Source organism: Sparus aurata, chromosome 22 (assembly GCF_900880675.1).
Source record: "Sparus aurata chromosome 22, fSpaAur1.1, whole genome shotgun sequence".
In the NCBI taxonomy this organism is placed as follows: domain Eukaryota; kingdom Metazoa; phylum Chordata; class Actinopteri; order Spariformes; family Sparidae; genus Sparus; species Sparus aurata.
The window spans coordinates 22,811,511-22,834,400 of NC_044208.1; the positions used below are offsets into that span (position 1 = coordinate 22,811,511).

Consider the following 22,890-nt stretch of genomic DNA (forward strand, 5'->3'; position numbering starts at 1 on the left):
TGTAGACGTATGCATCTGTTGTCAGTCCTGAGCCTCTGACAGTGAAGTGCATTAATAGCTGTGACTGAGGAGAAGGGACACTGCAGCTCGACGTGCATATTGAGTTTCTCCTCTGCTGCTGTTGACTCATTACACTGGACGCTGCCTCGCAACAGCACAACCAGCAGCTGCTGCTCAGCGCCATCGTGTGGCTAAACACTGAAACACAAAGTACACGACATTATCAACATGTTATTTGTTATCTTATATCTATTGTGATAAGTAAGAGAAAGGGCTGTTAAAGGGATCATTCACACAAAAATTCTAATTTGTTGCCTTTTCTTTCTAATCAAAACTTTTGAACCAGATAAAATCTCACAAGAAACTCTGATATGTTAATTTTAAAGACATTAAAGTAGCTGTGCAAATGCAAAGCTTAATAAATGAATATCAAAAACAGGATTACACTGTGGTAACATTAAGATACTTAATGTTAAAATTTTCACACAACAGCAAACATATAAAAACTCAGATACATGCAGTTACATTGTCATTGTTTGAGAAGGAAAAGCGGATTTCCTCTTCCAAATGTTCAGACAGACTCTCATCATAATACGGCTGATATTGCTAATGAGGTAATAAAGATCAGTAATGTATTAATCCGATAGTGTTTGGAGTGGCTGTCCCATCATATGACGCTCTGATGAACTTGAGCATGGGAACAAATATACAGTAATTCTATTCATAAAATCTCAACAATCAATAACATGTATTATTTTTTATTATTATTATCCTATAACGTCTTAACTTGGAGCATGTGAAGCATTATGATTTATGAACAGGACACGGTCACCTGCACTGAGAGGGTACGCGTACCTTGCTTGAGATCATTTCAACAAGAAAAACACATGTAGGTGTTGAATCAGTAACACTATATTGATTGCTCAGGGTAAATAAAGTCACAGTAGAGTTGCTTTCTAAAATAGAAACAACGAGAAATTACAAAGAAAACTGAAAAAAACCAAAGAATAAGAAAAATATGTATAAATATGGGTGTTATACTACTATATTAAAAACAACATATATAGGAAATAAGAATAGAAATATGTCATGAGAAATATGAGCATCATGCCTCACCATATAACTCTGGCGTAAACTAATAATACTGAATCATATTTGAAAGATTTCAAGGGCAAATATAGAAACAACAAAATACTAAATACAATAAAATGCTTAAGTAGCGATAAAATAAAATAGAGGAACAGGTGCGAGAGGACAAGGTGCATTATTCACTAAAGATACTAACTGAAGTAGTAGTTGCACAGTTGGATAACTGCACCGAGCTGAAACAACAGTTAAGTAATTGCACAGGAAAAAAATAATAATATTGCACAAAATGATTGCTCTATCATGTACAGCTAAATTATGGCTCTGTTAAGTCAGTAAGTCGATGAACTCGCATTACGGTGTCCGGGATGGCTTCACATCTTATTATAACGCCATAAAATTATAGTTTTTATGTTTCCTACTTTACAAATGTCCCTGAATGCTGCCACATGCTGTCATGAAATGTAATATCCACAGTCTCCCAGGGGACGAACATTAAACTAAATGGAACCACATTTCAAAAAGGCAGTTTAATTAGTGAGGCTAACACGTGTCTTTGCTTGTACTCTTTAAAGAGAGGACACACAAACACATACGGTGCAGATCAGAGGGGTGATACAGCTTCTACCGTGCCTCTTCAGGTGGACTGCAACCTGACACCTGGCTGTTACCATGGCACTGCTGGAGAAAAAAGCAAAGGTTGATGGGAGATCTGGAGCGTCGGGGGAGCACACATGCAGTTTGGTTCTTCAGCTCTGATGCTTTGTTTCGTCTTCGTGCTCTCTAGGGAAACAGCGGCCTCAGGACAGGGTAACGGGACATGGAGGATCTAACCTTTTCCTCGAGTGTCTCCCTCAGCTGAGCGCTGCTGAAGAGAGCAAGACGGCAAGTAAAAGTATCAGGTGTAAAATATTGATGGGGCGACAGGTGTGATCCTAAACGCCCCGGCAGGTCTTTGCCCTTCTGATCGATGCATCGCACAGCGAGGGGCTGCCAGCTCCCCCGCCACAGGCCGAACCACGGACCTCAGCACTGGTGAGTCTCTGGCTGGATGTACTTCTCTGACTGCACTATTTCCCCCATCACTCCTTACTCATTTTTAAGACTGTCTAGGAGTAGCTCTCTTCCTAGAACACGCTGGAAAGGAGCACGAAACAGTGGCATTAGGTTGCATCAGTATACTGTATAATCTACCAATAAACATCCAGAGGCGACTCGTGTTGAAGACTTCAGAGGTCTGTAGAGATAAAAATGGACAAAGGTGGAGTGTGGTGCTATCTGCAGGCTAGAAACTAGGCCACAAGCACAAGTGTGTCTCCAGTTACCTTGTTATCTCTTCTACAGTGCATGTGTGATCGTCTTTCTTTATACTTGACTTGTGATGCACTCCTGTCAACTGTAAACCCAACAAAGGTCTGATGGAATACAGTGAGCAGGAAGTTTGGATAGAAACCAAGGAGACAGTTAGATGAGCAGTTTTTGTGCTCAAAGGTGACATGATGCATTCAACTAAGCCATTATTAAATTTTATGACAATATAATATATGTAACAAGTAACAATTGCCTGCAGATTCACCGAGCCTCACTCCTCCTGGAGGAGCAGGAGGAGGTGGAGGTGAGCGGGCGGAGGGAGGTCAGGGAGGCCAGCCGGTCGTCCGGGAGCTGTGGTTCATCGTGGTGATGACGGGCATCGCTCTGCTGCTGCTGGCTATCGTCCTCGCCGTCGCGCTCCATAAGGTAAAGAGTCAGTTATTTTGTGTTTGACAGTTGTGCAGCATAATGTGACACCCCTTTTGGGACTCTGGGCAGAACTGTCAACTTGTATCGACCAGCTCTTTGTGTAAAAAAAAATTTCAATTAAGTCTTTTCCATCAATGATCTGCACTTAGGCCCTGAACAAACTCCCCTTCACCAGAGAGAGACCTCCGCTGGTGGCCCTGCCCATGCAGAAGAGGAGCCCCATGGCTGTTTACCCACCCAGCAACTCTGTTCTGGTGAGGAGACACAAACTTTTTCTACACGCTAAATTCAGACGAGACACAACACTGTTTGTATATTTATTCTATGATTTGTTTAAAACGGTTTTCTATGGGGAATTAGTGAAACCTGATGAAACATAGTTATTTAAAACTGCTACAACTCGTGAAAAATTACTCCAATTGCAAAAATCACATTGGTTTCTAAAAGGCGGCGTTTGGAATAAAACTCACAACCACCCACTGATTTTATCAAAATGACAGACGAACAAAAAACATTGGACCCAAAGTCACTGATCAGGGGGGAAACTGGCCAAAAGAATGAAATCTCAAACACTCAACTCAGATTTTCCCCCAAACAGAAAACACAGAGAGCCAACTGATGGTGTTGACCCCCTGAAAACACACAACCCACTGAGCAGGGGAAACTGCAACCCCCCTTATAGAGTCTCCCAGCTGACTGACTGCAGCCAGCTGAGGGAGAACATTGCAGGTGCACCCAGTCGCTTCTGATTACCTGTGACCTAGATCTTGAGACATCCCTGTTCACATCAGGACCTCTGGGAATCTCTGATCTGTCCACGACGATCCTGAAGAGGGATTTTAGTTCATACTTTATTTTTGCCACTGTGGGACACGACTGTAAAAAATGCTTGCTGACTAAACACAAATCACTGAGAGCTGCAAAAGCTTTCACTAATCACGCTGCATTCTCTTTTGGAAATGCAGAGTATGCATTTTTCTGGTTGTATTTCCTATTGTGGGATAATTAAAGTCATCCGTACGCAGCCTGAGCTGTATAACTGTGGATTTATACATGTGCTTCATTGCTGAGTACCAATCGGGGCGCTGAGCGCAGAAAACAATGTCTGCAATCAGAAATGATAATTTATGTCCAGGCGCAATAATAATGCCATAAATAGCAGTTGGCCAACGCTGTTTAAAAGGCAGATGAAGTAATAATCAATAAGCCCTCGTGAATACTGTCTAACAAAGTCCATGTACTTGGGAGTTATAGTAGTTACCTTTAGTCTCACCCTCTCTCCTTTCCAGTTCGACACTGTACCCGACACGACAGGCTTCTCCAACAGTGTCACACTGAAGGGCTTCACCATGAAGATAGAGGTGAAAAAAATGACACCTCATTAACAAAATATAGCTGCACATCTGCATGGCGTACAAATCCATCTCTCTCCCTTCTCCTACAGGAAGTGCTGGAGGCTAAATGTGAGCCCGACGACGAGGTCCCACCTCAGGGCGAGCTGGGCATCCTCAGTGTGAACTCCCTGAGGCGCAGCGTCAGCCAGGTGATCGACGGGAAGTCCCTGACCGGAGACGACGAGGCGTGGGACCCGAACATTTCAGGCCATGACAGTGGGATGGTGAGAGACCCTAAAAACGTATGCTGAGCCTGTTCAGAACCACTCTGTTCACATCGTTGTTGCTGTTATCTTCTAAAATCTTACAACAGATTTTACTTTTGTATCTAAAATCGAACAGAAGCGCTGCACACATGTTCCACGTGACATTAACACACAGATGTGTGTTACACAGATGCAGAAAGACTGATTCAAACATGCCCAAACACTTCAAAGTGTCTTGAAATCCAGACTCCTGTAGCCTCCATTTAACAAGCTCTGTTCTTCTCCCATGCAGTTTATGGACGACGAGGAATTCGTCGACACCATCAAAGGTTTCAGCACGGTGAGGAAGGAGCACACCATGTTCACTGACACCAATCTGTGACCCGAGGATGACCTTTGAACCCCCACAGGACACTGGACCTGGATGTTTTAACCATTTTTGACAAGCAAAGCTCACATAAAACCCGCTCTGCTCAGTCTTAAATTGTGACCAGTTAAAGCGTGGCTGTGGTTGTAAAGTCTCATCTTCTTCTTTTACGATGAACAATGAAGGAAGATGAGTGAAAAACGTGACTTGTGACAAAATCACTGGAATAACCACAGCAGCGAGGAGAGGAAAACTGAGAATGTCACAGTCTTAAATCTGACTGGTTTTGAGTGGGAAGGATGAAGGGACATTTTAAAAAACGTCTCATCATTGAATACAGACTCAGAACACAAGAAACCAAAGATACTGTATGTTGATCCAGCAGAACAGAGTTATCTATAAAATCTTTTTTTTTTCTACATATTTTTCCGTCAAGAGAAAGTAGTTTTATCTGGTAATTTTGTAAGAGGCATGCCTGTTACTTTTTTTTTTTTTATATATATAGTCATTTTAATCTGGTCTCCATGACCAGAAACTTTTGGTGGATGCAGCTTGCAAGTGCCATTAAGTTAGTAACCTTTTCTTGTTTTCTATTAATACTTAATACTGTATCTGAAGACATTTTGCTTGAAGCTGAATGATGGGGATCACAAATGACAGTGAGCAAATGTAGTCGGGTCAGATTATGGTATCCAACTAGATATCTTGGATAATCTGTATATGTTTGTTTTATCACTGATTAATTCACTTGTGCTACAACATATTGGGCTTATAATTGCATTATTACATGTATAACTCATACAAACTCAAACATTAGAGTGTGGAATCTGGATTGGTATGTGGATTGGTGAACCACGTCGGTATCCGCAACTGATACCAATATTTGATTTATCTCATTATGAACTCCAAGTAAAATAGTATAAATGGGAACTGGAGCCAGTTGGTTCCTACTTTACTCACTCAGTTTCCTTTAATTAAAGGAAATGATTCCCACAACCACCTTTAGGCATCATTTATTAAATATTCATTAGTAGATATCAGGACAGTTTCATAATAATGTGTAATTCAGATAAATCCACCAAAGCAATAAACTAAATAAAAAATGTTTTAGGTTCTCTTAAGGGTTGTGTGACTTTGTTGTAGGAGATAAAAAAGAAACTTTTAATCTTCTGGTTATGATTATTTTTTAAAGGAAATGAATGTACCTGTGTTAATGTCAAAACCATGCATCTCCAAATTTGCTGATTTTGTTTCTTTTAGACACACTACAGTATTTCTTTACAAATGGAGATTTTCTAAATAAACCATGAAAAACAGATTTTATTTGAAATGTTTATAATGCTGAAACTTTTTTCTTCAGAAAAGCTTATATTTTGGAGATGCACAGGGCAGCAACAATGTTTCTTTTTGATGTGCATGTTCAGTTTGTGGGCACAAAGAGGATCTAATTAACCTTGATAAAATGACACACACATACTTGCATACATCCATACTTGTGAGGACCCTAGTACAATGCATTCCCTCGCCCCTTAACCTTAACTTTCACAACCAAATGCCTAAGCCAAAACTTATTCTAACCTATCCCCGGAAAACAAGTCTTAAACTTCAAAACAATCCTTTGAAGTAGTGAGGACCACCCTAAATTTCCCCACTTTCCATAATGTCCCCACTTTGTGAGATGTCCTCACTCTGCTGGTTAAAACCTTGGTCCTCACTTTGTAGCAAGACAAGTATATACACAAAAAATACATTGAGCCAAAAGCACTTAAAGGTCGTCACATATTAATTTATTTGAAATGAGTTGCAATGCAATGTGGGCACAAAACACTTGTACCGTTACAGTCAATAATATGGTTACAAAACGAACATTTACATAATAAATTAATATACTGCGGTACCACAATGAGACAGTAAACATAAAACCCCAAAACTGGGGAATTATATTGCATTAAAAACAAAAAGGAGTTGGTTTAATGTACAAAAGATTTCAGGCATTTACAAAGGCAGCCTCTTTTTCTGTTGCTTGTTTTCTTGTACATACTGTATATAAATATAAATCTCTAAATTGTAGTTACACTGATATGTCTGCGGCTATGGCCTGAGACAAGATCCTCGGCTAACTTCCATGCTGGCTGCCATTTCATTATAAGACAAAAAATAGATGACACAGTTGTTGTCATTTTCATTGAAGCTTTTGATTGAGGGATGTTTTCCGAAAGTGTTTCAGTGCCACAAGCCTTCTCATGTATAAACTTTGCCCTTTTTAAACAGTATTTGAACAGTTTGAAGTAATAACTTGCTTTGAGTTTTCCGGCATTCAATTGCAACATGCACATGTCCCTTTAGTGTGATATTTCCATAAACAGAACAATTTAATCATTATTTAAAAAAATGCTTTTGCAGAAGCAAAGTGCATGTAGCACAGCTAGGTTGTAAATGTTTTCAAAGCTGGGAGCAGTAGAAACAACAGTTACATATAAATAGTTAAATATAGCGATTACAAGCTGTTGTCCTCCTTTATAAAAGAATAAATCGATCCCTCAAATTTGAGCAACCGTTTGTGCAATCTACCCCAACATTCTTCATCATGAACTTTATCACGCCCCTTGTCATCTTTCTATGCCCTTTCCTTCTGCAACATGCATGAGAAACATGCTTGAAAAAAATTGAACCAGTAAATAGTCTCACCTTCTTTTACCATACATAATGACTATTCGTTATTCTAAAGAATCGATGTTTGCCACCATGTTTAAACTGCATCTACACTATTAACTGCTACACAAAGCAGATGCTACAGCAGCCGGTTTCATTGAACTGCTGGCTACAAAAACTACTATTACTACTAAGCAGAGTCTAGGACTTTTTAGCTTTAAAATGTGTTTCAACAAGTCATCACATAACCAACATCTGTAATGCTAACCTGACATCCTAAACCTGCTCGTCCAGGTATTCGGAGAAATTTGTGAAAAGACAAAAGTGCAGCAAATTGAAGTCTAGCTGATAAAATGTCTCCAGAAACGTACAAAGACTCAGGAATGTCAGTACCTTTTTCAGAACAAGAATTTTTAAACTACTAACACTGATGATCGTACCTGAGAGCTAGACTAGACCTGATCCGACAGTGTGTGGTGCACCTGTAGTAGCTGGTGATCTGAACGTCAGTGTACCAACCTGCTGATGACTTGGCGGACGTGCAGCGTTAGATTGGTGGCACATGGATTTTAAAGGGGCGCTCCAGTGATTTAGTATTGCATTAACAGAGAGTTGGGAAACTTGCAAGAGACGTATAAAAAAAAAAAATGGTCAAAATCGATGAGGTGGAGGCTGACTTATACTTCAGAAACACTAAATCCTACTTTTCCCACAATGCATCTCCACACTCTCTTAGTTTAACCCATTTAGCCTTGTAAACACGCTTTTGAACTCCTTGAAAGCATATCGAGTTTGTTACACATCTCTTACAAATCTGGTCCAAGTGACATCACTATGACATCATCAGGGTTACTTTTTTTGACAAAGCTCCTCTAGAGCTGTTGAAAACATTATCCATTTGATCAGTGGAGTGCCCCTTTAAGTTTGTGTAACTTCCCATGCTCTTGATGACCAATGAGGTAAACGGATGGAACAGGACGCATGACAACAGTACTTCATGTTGACGTGCTTTTGGCACCACTAGCTTATGATCCTAAGATTCATCTAACGCTAAATTAGTGAGACGTACTCTTAAGTACATCCGCCACATATTCCACGACCACATGACCAGATCACTGACAGACTAAAGTGCTACCACAGAATTCACACAACAGTTAAAGGGTTAACAGATAACAGAAGTCTAACTACACAGTTATCGAACCTAATCTTAACGACACTATTTAATGAAACAACCAGTTTAGTCATTTTCTACTAATGTAAAACTGTCATACAAGGTATTTGCAGACTTGTGTTATGACGACTCTTGAGGAAGTGATTAAGTTGCTCGGGGTGGTGGTCACTACTAGAGGGCTCAGAGGTTGGTGGACAGCATTTACAAAATTATGTTGCAAAATGGTTAAAGTAGCTACTGGCAAAACTGTAATCCCACTAAAAACAAGCCCCTTTATCCAAAAATATGCTCTACATGTTTTGTTCATTCAGCTTTTACTTTCTCAAGACTTTTTCCCTTTTTCAAAAAGTAAGAAGTTCCCCAAAAACTGTGCAATTTCTCTTAATTCGTATACAAAATATTTCATTTTCACATTCAACTAACAGCTTATATGTAGCATAAACCTAAAACCAACATGCAAAGACAGGTGTGCCTACTATTTGGGATTTTTAAATTAAAAAGGGTTTAGCTGAGTTTTCAACCCCAAGCCATAAACAACTTATTAACAAAAGCCAATATTGCCACGTTTCCACCTAAAGTACCAGGAGCTACTTTTAAAGGACCTATGTGTCATTTTGTGTGTGTGACTATATAACAACGATGATGTTGATATAGTGATGCACAATAAACACAAAACAAACTGGTTTGCGGCTACAGAATTTTAAAAAAGGGTGTTGAAATGAAATGTTGTTGAAACGTCGGCAAACCAGAAATGTTCAGCAGTGCAAGCCCTACCCGCAAAGTCCCTGTACTTTTGGAAAGTGCTAACCCAGAGCAGGGACTTTCTGAGGGGCAAAATAATGTCCCTGGCAATTTAATTTACACCCTGGAAACACAATGAGTTTCTCCAAATGCTCCTAGTCCCTGTGAAAGTCCCAGCGGTGGAAACGTGGCTCATGACAAAGGTCTCCGTACAGGAAGAAGAGGGTTAATGCTTAATATCACAACCAGCCTGGCTCGTTGAGATTCACAGATTCTGCCAAGATTTGTTTCCCCCCGTCAGGCATGAGCTACACAGATGCAAATGCATTTGAATTTACAAAGCAGACTTGATCCGTGGACAAGCCATGGAATCAAAATGCACCCTTTCACCCTTTCTCCATTCCAGTGCCGCTGGCTAATCAGGAAGTGAGGTGTTCAGACTAATACTGATTACTGGATCCATAGGCAAGTCATCATGCAGTCAGGATAAACAAGGGTTGTAGCACTCAGGCATTAAAAAGTTAAAACATTACAATTGAAAAGAACTATACAGACTGAAGAGCTATATCTAGGTTAAAATCTTAGGAGAGATAACAGTGGCGGAGTTTAAAAAATGCCACAAGGAAAAGAAAAAAGTCTATGTGTTGAAAAATATGGAGGAAGGAAGATTTTGATCTTCTGGATTACCAGAACCCTCTTGTGATGGTCAGACGGATGGTTCTGGAAACGGGAGGTTCGCCTTTGGCTTTACGTAGGACAAAGAACTGTGGAGACAAGAGCAGAGCAGCCGATGATCAATGCCGTTGTCACATGAAGGAGAACTGTGAACTACGGAAGAGCAACTACCACAGGGAGGAAATGTGGGGAGAGAACAGAGAAAAGAAGCAGACATGTGAACAGCTGCTACTACAAGCTCGCAGTACAGAGGGGATCATGTGCATGAGTGTGTTTGTGTGTTTGAGGGGAGGTGTAGTGCAGCCACAAGCACTGCACAGCACGATAGGCACTACAGCGAAGAGCGAGTGAGGGAAGGCTGCTGCTTTGGGGAGGAAGAAAGTGACACTACGAAGATGTACTGAGAGAGAAAGAGACAGGGGCGTTTGACAGAGCTCAGACGGCTGAAGGTGGAGAAAGAATCAATGTTAACGTGTCAGTGCCTCACAAACCTCAGTTTCCACTGCTCTCATACCAGAGCTACCCAAAGGACAATGCAGCACAGACGAAAGACAAGGAAGGTACAGGTCAACAGTGAAGGCTGGCAAGAAACGCATTTATTCATGTGTGTGTTGAGCACTACTCTTCTCTACTGTCAGCTTCCCCTTATAAAAATGGAAAAATGAACTTTGCACTTCCTCTTTCAAGCAACAGGGGGCAGGCCGTCTGAATGTCTGGTGGAACAGACACAAACAGCAGTCACCTGGCTGTGACAGACGTCTAAATGCAAAGTCGCTTCTGGGACACCATTTTATTGCAGCTGTATACTGAGCTGGACGTGCCTCAATATGTTGTTCATCACGTTAAAATATGGAGAAGTGAAACAGCTTCTTGTGTAAAATATGTCCAGTTGTCCAGAAGTGGTGGACAAAACTCCCCCCTCTTTCATTCCTTTCACCAACTTCCTGAAAAAGTTGCCGTTGCGACATTTTTGCGCAACAACATGTTGATATATAAATCTTAATAATGTTTAAAAGTAGGTGCGTTCCTCATTCTGACCAGAATTGTGGGCTTTATCTCTGGATATTTGTACATAGTTAGCATTGTCACTGATATATAGAAGTGACTGAGGACAGCTGTGTGTTTACCTTTGAGAATGTAGTCTGTTAGCAGGGCAGGCACCTTCTCGCTGTCGTCCCTCATGGCGTGGAGGACTAGCAGGGAGAGAGCAGCACATTACAGTCTGAAAACAGCATGCACCGAGGCAAAAAGAAAGAATATTGTTACAAAAACCAAAACCTTGGAAACAAACAAGCACTCACTCTTTGTGAGGATCTGGAGGTCTTCAACCGATGGGGTGCCAGACTTCTTCTCATAAGGAATCACTGTGGTCAGGTACTGAAAAATAGAAAGACCATGTAAGACACAATGCAGGAACAGTGTTACACATGGAGGTGTTTATTACAGCCATATATATCTTTTCACTGGACACTTCAGTGTGTGAGGGTGATAAAATATGATGCTGGCATTTGAATATATTAACAGCCAATATTGACTTATGTAACTGGCAGCTGGTTTCAACCTTTCAACCTTTGTTATCAGACCAGAATTGTTACTATAAATGCAACAGCAAAAAGTTAAGTTTACAGAATTATTTTATATGAACAGAAATTAATGTATAATGACATTTTATTTATTTTACCAGCTGTTCACATTAACGTTTGATCATGGCTATCTAATACTTAATTTTTACACTTGGAGACAACAGAATATGACAATGAAATTGTTTCATTTCAAATGTTGAAACATTTTAGATTAACCTGAGACAACAGACACCAGATTATGTTGACAAACTAAGCATTTTTCAAGAAGTATATTCATATTCAAGCATACTCCTAACCTTGAAAACATATGGGTTCAAATTAAGCACTTTCCAAACTTTGAAGAATTTGTAGCAATGACTGCACAATAGCATTTTCTTGGTTTAAAACAAAGCAATAACAAGATGACATCACAGTAAAAGCTGCAAAATAAGTGATAAAATTAAATAAATAAAATGACAAGGGGAAGACAGAAATTAAGTCATTCAAAAATGACTTAGGTAAAGAAAAAGAGACAATTTAAATCAAAGAGAAAATACATAAATCATCAAACAAATGACACCAAACGCCAGTGGTAGCTGTTGAGATAGAAATAAACATGCGGGTGGTAAAAATGAAAAAAAGAAAGAAAGAAGACGAATAAACATCTGCGAAGAAAAAGGAAGTGAGTTGAAAGAAAGAGCAGGGGCACCTGTTTGTCCCCTCCTGTGTTGCCAAAATGTTGACGGAGGCCATTTTGTATGACATTGGAGAGTCCCTCCAGAGTGAGGAGCTACATGAGGAAAAAAGAGGAAGGAGGAAAAAGGAGAGCATAGAGAGATGAGGAGGTTTCTACATTAAGAGAAAAGAAGAGAAACGTTTAGCAGAAAAAACCCTTGATGCTGGTAGAAAAGCAGCTCCCCCGTGCAAACTACCTGTCGGGTCACGCGTCATGCATTTCTGATTATATTCCAAACAGGAGCGCGGCTGTGTAAACGTGTGTATATCACTGATCCGTCATTAAAATCATGCACACGGGGTGTATGTCTTTGTTCTGCCTCCCACACCACATGACTCACCGTGCCTGGTATGTGCGTGTTTGTCCTCTGGCCGTTGGGCCCGGTTGTCGTCGTACTTCTGATTTTCTTCTTCTTCCTCAGCAGCTCGCGGTGCTCCTTCTGCCTGTTCTGCACGTCGATCAACAGCGAGATGAAGCTGTTCTTCACCTGTTGTTTTAGATACACAAGAATCTTTAATTTGTGTTGATTTATAAAAGGGTGAAACTGCAATTGACTAAATTATTTAAATATGCATTGCTCTTAGAGAAGTCTTTTTTATCTACGGCTAAAAATAAACTGTGACTAAAGAAAATGACATCGTAGGAATAAAGCTGCTCGCGATTCACTGACCTCTGTCTGGCCTACAGAACGCTGTGAGCGCTGCAGTCTGTTCTCACCACAAGACAGATGTTCAAATGCTTGTCTTTGAATAAAACTTCTTACATTTAAAAGCTTCTTAACGACCAAGCATCACTGCCGAATATCGCCTGACTGATTATGACTTCAAAGTTCTCTGAATGCTGTTAATAATTTGTTCATTTTACCTCCTTTTCATAGTCCAGTTCATCTCGCAGGGCGAGAGCCTGGATCAGCTCTTCACTGTAGCGGCGAATGGCCGTCTCCACTTCCTCCAGAGTCTCGGTCAGCTCAGACACAGACAGCTGACGCAGCCCTGAAGATAATGTGTAGAAATGCTATGAAGAACTAAAGTAACATATACGATATACATGTACTGTAAGGGACTGTGTAAACAAGGTGGATTTGATGAGTGTTATAAATTTGAGGATAGTCATATTGATTTCGGGAGTCAAATTATTCTGAATACCACAGACAAATCTATAATGTTGAATATCAGGGTTGGGTTAAAAAAACGTCATGGTGCATTTAGGTACGCCAGGTAAACTCTGAAATCTACATCTCTTTGTGCAGCACAGTGTGTCGGTGGCAACGAGGACTTCATGGTGCACCTTGTTAACAGAAATGTTTATTCAAATGCCCACAAAGTTGAATTAAAATGGGAAAGTTTCTATTTTTTTTCCATTCCTTTGTTGAAACTATGGGCTTTCATCTGTCATTACTTTCCGGTCCATTGACTACAGCATTCTTTAATAGTTAGATGCTAAAATCACACTCCATTAATTTCCCCATCTGCATGTTTTCATCATAGATCTCCATCAGGTTAGAGGTTCTTTGTACAATTCATTTCTAGTCAATTTTATCTTATCCCATGTTGTTTTTATAATCCTTTTGTTGTATTTTTAGCGTGCTCTCCAGTTGTGTTGTTTGTTTTTCTTTCTTTTCCTTTTCTGTGAAGCACTTTGTATCCTTTATAATCATAATTATAATCCAAGCAAAACGGGTATTGTAAGTGAAATATCCCGACCTGACTCAATATCCAATCTGGAAAATGAATCTGACTGATAAACAAACTTAGACTACATGTGAAGCTCTACTTTTAAAAAAGACAGAAATGCATCATGAATTAGAATCAGACTCAATCTTGTGTTATAAAGTGCACACAAGCTTGTCTGTAACGTGCCTCAAACATTAAAGCTGTATACCATTACGATGCTGATTCAGTAGACGTTACATTGATCTGCATCCTGAGGTATAAAGTCCACGATCAAAGGTGGAAGCGGTGTAAATATTGTGACAGACATGAGCCGTCCAATATGTAAAACACACTACGCTCTGCAGTTAATATATGCAGATATCTGAAACTAAATCTTTATCCTTAAGGGCCAACTGGCTGCGCAGCCTGCACCAGTCTGCCAGGAGAAAAATTGTGCCCAATCTAAATATATGCTGTTGATTATATAACATTTAGGACCAACGTAATTGCCGCCTGTTTGCATTTGTCACACATTATATAAGAATGCAGCTGTGTATGTGTGTGTGTGTGTAGCTGCTTCTTCATGTGCCAGACTGCGTGACCTCTCACACTTCATTGAGTGATTTTAAATAACCATCAAATGTCAGCAGAGTGTGAAAAAGCACTGCTGTCTCACTTCTCCCAATAACATAAAAGGCTTTCTGTTATTCACTGTCTCACTGTAACCATCGCTGATACTCACGGTCCTCGTAGCTGGTGTTGGAGCCGGAGCGCTTCAGAGCGTGGAGGTCCTGGGAGAGCATGGACAGGTCCGACTGCGAAGGGCTCTCGTCGTCCTCCGGGTCTGGAGACTCCTGCATCATCTCCTCGATCTCCTCGATCACCTGAGCGACATAAAAAAGACACACACACGTTCAAACACTGTTTTCTGTATAAAGAGGAAGCAAGTTTGTCATTCGGCTGCTTTTATTGCAGTTTACACATGGATATTTACAGCTTCAAACTGTCTTTTTGTGGCATCTGCTAAGATACTGGCTCCCCTGCCTGAATTCTATGTTAATGGAAAGATCAAAGTCTCTGTTGTCTTGTTTGACAATGAAGCCGTTTTCCCAGGTAGCTATTTTGGTTCCATTTCGATCATTCTGTTTGTAGTCCACCCATCTGAAAACTATTTTAGATCATCACAAGATTTAGAAAAACTTCTCAGGGAGCAACATCTTGACTAGAACCCGACTTTTGAGCCAAAACACCCCAAACTTAACATGCTCTCAACGTTATGCGAGATAAAGAAAACATTACGGAAACAGAATGGACTTTAGAGTGGTTTCTTGGCTAACTTTAGGCTACAAGGAGGGAGAAAAAGAAGCAACATTTTCTTTGTTGCGACCATGAATTTGCATATTATGTAAGTATGATGCAGATGTGAAAGGCCTCAAACAGCTTCCAGTAAAATAGCCGTCTTGTCCCCCCCATCACCCTCCAACATCCTCAAATTCTGTGAAAAACACTTACGTTAATTGAGCTACAGTAACATTACTACTGTTTTTACATTTAATATTAAGAGTTGTCCAAATAACATGCTTCAAAAAAAACAAAACAACATAATCTAGGGCTGCATATAACATTGGGATGTCGTCTGCATCGGCCGATAACGGCTGTAAGATAAAATATGGGCCTTGGCCTGAAAATAAAACATTTGCAGATATGACAGGCTAGCACAGATGACACTTATGCATGATGATGATGTGCATGCAAATGTTCTTATTGTGCTCTGTGAATGTGTACATTTTGAAAACCAAAAGTCCGTCCGCATCTGTGAATGGACCATCATTTGAGTAGGCATAATAACTTAAAAGGAAACATTATGCTCATTTTCAGGTTCTTAAATTTTATTTTGGGTTATTACTAGAATCGGTTAACATGCTCTAATAGTTTCATATAGCTCACCTTACCCAGCAGCAATTACAGGAATAGAGAATAAATGATTCATTATGTGCCAAACTGACTGTTAGGCATAAACAATGCTAATGTGTGACATGGTGAAGTAGTGTGATGTCACAAAGTCTTGGAATTAAAGGCGGAGCTACTGATGAGGTGACAGCCAAAAAAATTAGAAAACATAGTAAGTCTCCTTTAATTCCACTACAGGGGGAGACATGATGTTCTTTGCAATTACATGACAAAATATGTCTTTATATATCAGTAATTGACCAAAATGAGTTGATATCAGTGTACTGTCTACTGGAAAAAACCCAGTTTGAAAAGTTACCTGTTCGGCCGTGAAGAGCGGCTCGTCGTTGATGCAGGAGTTGATGATGGAGTGCATGTCCATCTGCTCCCTCAGCTCCTCGTCGTCCGACAGATCCAGAGACTGGTTGTCCAACTTCTGTCGGTCGGGGGGGAGGAGGGGACGAGATTTAAGAGAGAGGGAGAGACAACTTGGATGAGCCAACAGACAGGTGGTTAAGTAGATTTAGGTCAGCAGAGCAAAGTGCTTACATTGGGCTCTTCTCCTGCAAGGTGTCATGACAGGTGCACAGCAGTGGAATATAGGAGGTATACGGTAACAACACATGTACCGTTACACCCCTTGTGCACAGGTATAGAAATGTAGCCTGTGTTTATTACTTTGTGCTTGAAATATTACATGAAACAAGTACTGTGTGGGTGGGTGTGGTACCTCAAGCTCAGTGAGGTTGAGGGTGGGCAGGTGTAGGCTCCGAGTGTGCGATGTCTTCCAGTCCACAGCCATCACGTTGCCATAGTTATCAGTCAGAGCGTTCCACACCCTTGAGGAAAGAAACGGAGAATAATGTGATATCATGAGAATAGTGTTATGATTAAAGAACAGAGAGAAGAGACGAGTGAAGAGTTTTCAACCCACAGTAGACAAGACAAACCCTGTTTCCTTCTTCTTTTTTACTGTGACACAGCATGACCTGGCAGGGCTACAGCAAGTCCTGCTGTCTAACCACCCCCTCACCACTTCAGTGTTCCTGCTGCTGCACTTGACGATCTTAACGGCTCCTTAATCACAAGTCATCTGTCCCCGGTTAACATTCCCTGGTGAGAAACATTGACGTATTTGCTGTAGTTCAGCCTTAAAGCAAATGTCCGGCAGCTTTCTAACAGCCCACGTGGGATTCATTTGAGAACTGTGTTGTTAGCTCGTTAGAGCCTTTTTAAAATTTGCTAGAAACAGTGTCATCATTTCACCAACACACTGTTGAATGTTTATATTACTCTGCAGCCTGAAGAAGCTGGCAGGGGACATGTCCCAGCTGAGCAGATGGCAACGCCCGGTCTGTTAAACAAACAAGTTTACTGTGAAATCCATCTTGTTTATAAAACTTGCTGGTTGCCAGTGTCGGGGGATCGCTGTAAAATATGTGCAAGCACTTACACATCTAAACTGACAACAAAAAAACCCAATTATTTTTATGTCAAATGTTGGTATCAGCTTAAAACATCTGATGTCATTAGGGCTCTGTACATTGCACTCTACTTAGTTGCTTTATTCAAGGTTTATTTGAGACAAAAGAAGCAACGATGAGTTGATTAAAAAAAAGACAATTTGTTGGATTTCTTTGTCATTTATGACGGTAAATGAAGTTTTAATGTTTTGGACTACTGGTTGGACAAAAAAAGACATTTTAAAGACGTCATTTTGGGATATCATGATGAGCAGTTCTTATTCATAAACTAAATGATTCAGCAATTAAGAGTGGGAATAATCATCAGCTGCAGCCCAATCTGAGACATCATTAAAAGGTTAAGTGCAGTTTTATAAAAGCCAGATAAAGCTGCGCCTTCATGTTGTCCCCACTGGAAATGACACTAACAACCGGAGGCAGCATCATGCATGTTTTCAAACACTGACAGAAAATCGAGCCTGTGATGAATCTCGAATTCGAGCGCACGTGCAAGTCACTGTGTTTTCATTTCTGGTCCCAACTGCTGCGAGCAGAATGAGGATGGATGCTGTGAACCCATGTGTCACAGTGACTCTGCATCGACAAACCCTCGCTTCCTCGCTCACACACCAACGGAGACAAATGTTTATGTAACTCACATGTTCCTCCCTCAAGTGCCCATGCACAGCTTGGGGAGCGATGGGCTGAGGGGTTGTTCTAAATAGGGCAAAGGCTGGCAGGAAATATTTTTTGTGCCTCCAGCAAAGACACTGCCTTGGACACGTGAGTGCCAGCCAGAACACATCATTAGCTCCGCTTTCACTGAGAGAATTTACATTTTACGGGGCCAGTCGAGATTTCAAGGGACCAATTGTCTTGTTTTTACTTCGACATGGTGCCAATTTGTCTGAATTACTTGTCTGAATTTATTTATGGGGATGTTGTTTATCTTGCTCGCATAATGCACGACTTGGCAACACATTCTGCTGTCTCCATTCTCGCTCTCGCCCCAAACCGCACACATACACACATTTCCTCCTTGTCATCCCCGTTGTTCGTCTCGGCCTCGGTCTTGCTGGAGAACTTGTTAAGCGCCTGGGCACGTCCTGCAAAGTGCAGTCATCCAGAAAAGACTCTCGCTGAGCCTGGCGCTGCTCTTTAGGCTTCACCGGGCGGCTGTCCAATTATTCTGCTCCCTCCATCCTCTGTTTCTTTACCTACAACAACCATAGACGCTTCTTCCCTTGTCTGACTAGACCTCCGACATCCCCCTAAACATTTAGGGCACGATTAACAGCCGGGCCGTTACCACGCTTTGCTGTGACGTGCTCTCCACTGCTGTATTCATGACTTTTAGTGTGTGTTTGTGTGTGTGTGGCAAAGTTTCTGTTAAGTTACAAACAAGTTAAAACCCAATGTTCAAGCTCCAGGATCTTTTTGAGACCAGTCTCAAGTCCTCAGGTCTCATGTTCAAGTGCCCAGCTGATGTCTGTGACGTAACTGGCTAAAAATGTATCCAACATTAGCTTTAATGTTAATGTAAGCTAGCATTCTATTAATTCGCTAGCTAGTTCAAATCATCGTACAGCTGAACAGAGGAGACAATTGATAGAAAAGTTAATTAACAACAATTTTGATGAGGGATTGGTTGGGGAAATTATTTCTCAAGCACCATCACCTGACATGCACCAGTTTAAGATTTTGCACATTTATACAAAAAAAAAAAATCAATCTGCAGAATATTTTAACAAGTACTAAATTCATCCTAAAAAATGTGAAAATGCACAATATTCCAGATTCCCAAATAGACGTTTTCAAATTTGACCTTGGACACCATTTTTATTCCCAGTTTGTTTCGACATTTTAGGAATTTAAGAATTGACCACCAATCGAGAAGATAATCAGCTGCTTGGCCTTTCAGTGCTGCAACTGATGACTATTTTTTTTTTTACAGTAGATGAAACTGCTGATTAATGTCTCGAATCAAGTCTTATCCAATAATTTGGTCTATGAATAGTAAAAAAATGGTCACAGAGCACAAGATGGTGTCTTTAGATGTCTGGTTTTATACGACTGACGGTCCAAACCACACTGATAATCAGATTAAAGTGACAGAAAGCAAGGAAAAGATGTATACACGGAGAAAAACAGCAAATGATCAATGATCATCACATTGACTCGACCTATATAGTTACCCGATTACATGATCGTCTGATGATATAGGGCACACTCGATGGAGTCGGGTCCTATTTCAGTCAGGTGCAGGATTTCAGTAAAGCAACACCTTTGTGTGGACATATGCATGCATGACTCTTTTGGTAAAGCAGGGGAAGCTTCATTACCGCATGTGATTAGATCTAACAGTGTCACCCTGTTGCAATTCTACATGCGGGAGAAGACGGTAAGTGGATGGTGATTAATGCAGCCTACACAGCTCTGTAGTTACAGTGACATCTGCGCTTGGTGTGGGATTGATGTGACTCGCTGCTGGGGAGTAATAGCATGCTGTCTTGTGAATGTAGAGCCGTGGCATTCGAGGGTCTATGAGATGAAAACAACTGCTGTTGGGCACCTCCGGCTGAGAAAACAAGGGCTCATGTAAAGATGGTAGGAACAGACGCTGACAGTGTGACCTTTCATCAAATAAAGAAAACAAGTGTGATATGTGGCATGTTGTGTCTGGTTGCAGTCAGAGGAAACAGCTGGGGTCCTTAAAGTCAAGTCAAAATGTACTGTAAATACAAAACACAGAGCTGGTGTGCAAGGGTCAACAGCCAGTTTCTTCATCTCAATAACAGTTGGTGGATCAATGGATTAAAAAACTAAAAATCAACTAATCCAGTATGAAATTAAGTATTGGTAACGTGGCATGACCCCTCCCCTGTCCCCACATACACGCACACACGAATACAGGCGAGTGATGTTGCCTTCAAGGACCAAACGGTCCAAATATGTTATTTGTAACACTGCAACATGCTATAGCTGCTTCTGTTGTTCTGAATGTCCACCTGAATTCATGTTAGCTCAATACTGAAACAGGTGTAACACGTTTTGTTACAATAGAAAAACAATTAAAGTGTATTCTGGGTGGCGGACAGGCACTCGTTTGCCGTCTAAACTTTGAACGACACTGATTGCGGCCAAAGATTCCCTCACATCAACGTTGGGGCTAGCATTCCGAGGCTAACGCGGCTAGCTAGCTGAGAGATTAAAAGTTAGCGCTAATAAAAACCCGCAGTAAAATTCACACTCACTCGTCGTCTTTCAAGTAATTGTCCTCTGTGATGGGTTTGATGGGGGCTATGTTCTCCGTCGCGGTGTTATAGTTTCGGAAGCACACTGTCAGCTTCTCGTCGAAGTCGTGGACGAGGTCCTCCATCGATTTGAAGCTGCAGATCTCCCCGGAGAAACTGTTGTCCAGGTCTGAGAAATCATCTAGGCCCGACGACGGTTCGCCCACGTTTGAGTTTAGCTGGTCCAGCTGCTCGGCCGTCGCCGAGGACGGCTTGAATTCATTAAAGTCCTGCCAGTCCTCGTCGAAGTGGGCTAACGGCGCCGCCATGACTGCCGTGGGAGCTCGGTTTGACAGCCAGTTGGACCCCTCGATGGTGCTTCGTTTTCGGCTTCTAGACACTGAACTAGACAGCGAGGCGGAGAGAGACAGAGGGCGAGGGAGGGGTGGGCGGCCCCCCGTGACGTCGGTGTTGACGCTCCTCCCCCTTCAGCTGGAGCAAAACAAACCCGTGTCAGCTGTGATTCCATCATGGAGATGATTGTTTATGTGTTGTTTATGTCAGCCTCCTCACTGTCAGCCAGAAGAGCGTACTGATTAGATATCTGTGAGATTATTAAGAAAAAGAGCCCATACATCCTGCATCTCCTCTGCAATGAAGGCAAACATGCTGCTTACATTTCATATTGTAGGTCTCAGAAACCTTTATTTTTTCCATAAGTGAATAAACAAGCGGGCCTCAGGAGAAATTAAGGTCCCCAGAACACTGTTTGAAGCTAGAAAGGTGGCAGGGTTTGCCTCATATAAACAAGGTAAATTAAGTTGTGTTGTACTTTAAGATCAGCTGATGAACTGAATGAAGAGAGGTGTTTATTTATTTTTTCAGGACTAATAGCATATGATTAAAAAAATTCTTCCCCAAAAACTACATAGTGCATCTCTAAATTATTCAAATAATATTTATATGTTCTGTTCCACTCAGATGGAGCAGGATTTGAAGTTGGATCACCTGATTAAACCCTTGACTGTATCAGTTGATCATTAAAACAAACTTTATCTATTTAGCCCCTTTCAAACAAATCAAAATGCAATTTAAAAGTGCGCTACAGGTGACTGAAGCAAAACATGGCCTATGAGACAAACATAAAAAGGATTAAGTGATGAATGCACATCAAGACAGCAATAAAATGTGGTTAGTTAAAATTACAAAAGATAAAGAATTAAAGATAATGCAAAAAATTAAAATAATTATAAAATTATGAATGACTTCACATCAACATTGATTGTAATGAAAGAAATGTTCATAAAATCTAATTAATTTTAATTAATATAATAAACTGTTGATAAAATATAATATAATAAATAATAACCACTATGTATGTTAACTAGGATTTTATCCAATATTGAATCCTGTCACTACTCCCTTCATTATATTCGTATATTTTATTTGCATTCATTTTAATGTTGTTGTTTTTTTATGCAGGTTTGGATATATACCACCAGGTGGCACAATGGGGCTGATGTTGCTGATCAATGGAGTCCTATTTAGCTCAAAATAAACATTATGAAATAAAACATTGTGTAAAATTAATGCACACAAAATATTTAACGTGTTCACAAAATCGTGAAATAATCCATAAACCAATCTAAGTATTCTAAAATGTTATTAAATGATGTTTTTACAAAAATGGTTATTTTTCCCAAGGTTTTTTTTTTCTTTCCAGGTCATAAGCCCAATGGCCTCTTTTCATCACAAAATTACCTTAGCAACTAAGTTTTTTTTAAAAAAATGTATTGTTGTAATTCTTATTTCACAATTCTACGAGCACTCATGTGCATCTCCTTTCCGAATGTGGCAGGTTTTGCAGTGTGTATAGAAATGTATGTCCAACAACAAGACTTACTCAAAATAACGTCACTTTATTGGCAATTGTTCTTATTATTCCTAATGGCATTGAAGATCGCCTCTAACCAAATGGTCTGGCTCCAGACATTGCTTTCAAGAAATAAATGACTGAATACAAAGTAGAATTTTGACACAAGTTCAGCCCATTGTTGTCCACCACAGACCCCTCTACACATGCTTTGCCAAAAGCAGTGCGTCAGGGCCGACCTGGATCCCCTTTCTGTGTTTTAACTCCAGGATGAGGGATGAGCTTTTCTGGGCAATCTCCAAACTTTATTCATGGGGACTTCACAATCTCTTGCCCTGTCAAACTTCCATGGGCCTTTAGTTTTGTTTGTAGTTTTTCAAAACCCTGAA

The 22,890-nt window shown here is 40.6% G+C and overlaps 2 protein-coding genes across 4 annotated transcripts; one reads left to right on the plus strand and one right to left on the minus strand.

Annotated features, from left to right (window-relative positions):
• Positions 1–1,884: 1,884 nt before the first annotated feature.
• Positions 1,885–5,908, plus strand: LOC115574439 (usherin). The gene is made up of 6 exons (XM_030405967.1): positions 1,885–2,121; positions 2,657–2,823; positions 2,976–3,080; positions 4,116–4,187; positions 4,271–4,444; positions 4,719–5,908. The coding sequence occupies exons 2-6, from the start codon at positions 2,767–2,769 to the stop codon at positions 4,806–4,808; spliced, it is 498 nt and encodes a 165-aa protein (XP_030261827.1). The 5' UTR covers positions 1,885–2,121; positions 2,657–2,766; the 3' UTR covers positions 4,809–5,908.
• A 650-nt stretch (positions 5,909–6,558) lies between these two features.
• fez2b (fasciculation and elongation protein zeta 2b) lies at positions 6,559–21,069 on the minus strand. Of its 3 annotated transcripts, XM_030405234.1 has the most exons (11): positions 20,650–21,069; positions 16,663–16,771; positions 16,252–16,368; positions 14,725–14,866; positions 13,195–13,322; positions 12,671–12,817; positions 12,304–12,384; positions 11,334–11,409; positions 11,160–11,225; positions 10,524–10,551; positions 6,559–10,121 (listed from the first exon to the last, which is right to left on the minus strand). In XM_030405234.1, the coding sequence occupies exons 1-10, from the start codon at positions 20,955–20,957 to the stop codon at positions 10,541–10,543; spliced, it is 1,185 nt and encodes a 394-aa protein (XP_030261094.1). In that variant the 5' UTR covers positions 20,958–21,069; the 3' UTR covers positions 6,559–10,121; positions 10,524–10,540. The 3 variants fall into 3 exon arrangements, with proteins under 3 accessions (XP_030261094.1, XP_030261093.1, XP_030261095.1); XM_030405233.1 differs by lacking the exon at positions 10,524–10,551 and having other exon boundaries at positions 20,650–21,068; XM_030405235.1 differs by lacking the exons at positions 10,524–10,551; positions 12,304–12,384 and having other exon boundaries at positions 20,650–21,068.
• Between the last annotated feature and the right edge of the window lie 1,821 nt (positions 21,070–22,890).

What these genes read in the sequence shown, in the direction of transcription:
- LOC115574439 (XM_030405967.1), top strand. Translation starts at nt 2,767, where the DNA reads ATGACGGGCATCGCTCTGCTGCTGCTGGCTATCGTCCTCGCCGTCGCG. An exon ending in TCGCCGTCGCGCTCCATAAG is followed by an intron (nt 2,824 to 2,975) that starts GTAAAGAGTCAG and finishes ATCTGCACTTAG; the next exon opens with GCCCTGAACAAACTCCCCTT. An exon ending in CAGGCCATGACAGTGGGATG is followed by an intron (nt 4,445 to 4,718) that starts GTGAGAGACCCT and finishes TCTCCCATGCAG; the next exon opens with TTTATGGACGACGAGGAATT.
- fez2b (XM_030405233.1), bottom strand. Translation starts at nt 20,957, where the DNA reads ATGGCGGCGCCGTTAGCCCACTTCGACGAGGACTGGCAGGACTTTAAT. An exon ending in AATTACTTGAAAGACGACGA is followed by an intron (nt 16,772 to 20,649) that starts GTGAGTGTGAAT and finishes TCTTTCCTCAAG; the next exon opens with GGTGTGGAACGCTCTGACTG. An exon ending in ACACAGGAGGGGACAAACAG is followed by an intron (nt 11,410 to 12,303) that starts GTGCCCCTGCTC and finishes TCTATTTTTCAG; the next exon opens with TACCTGACCACAGTGATTCC.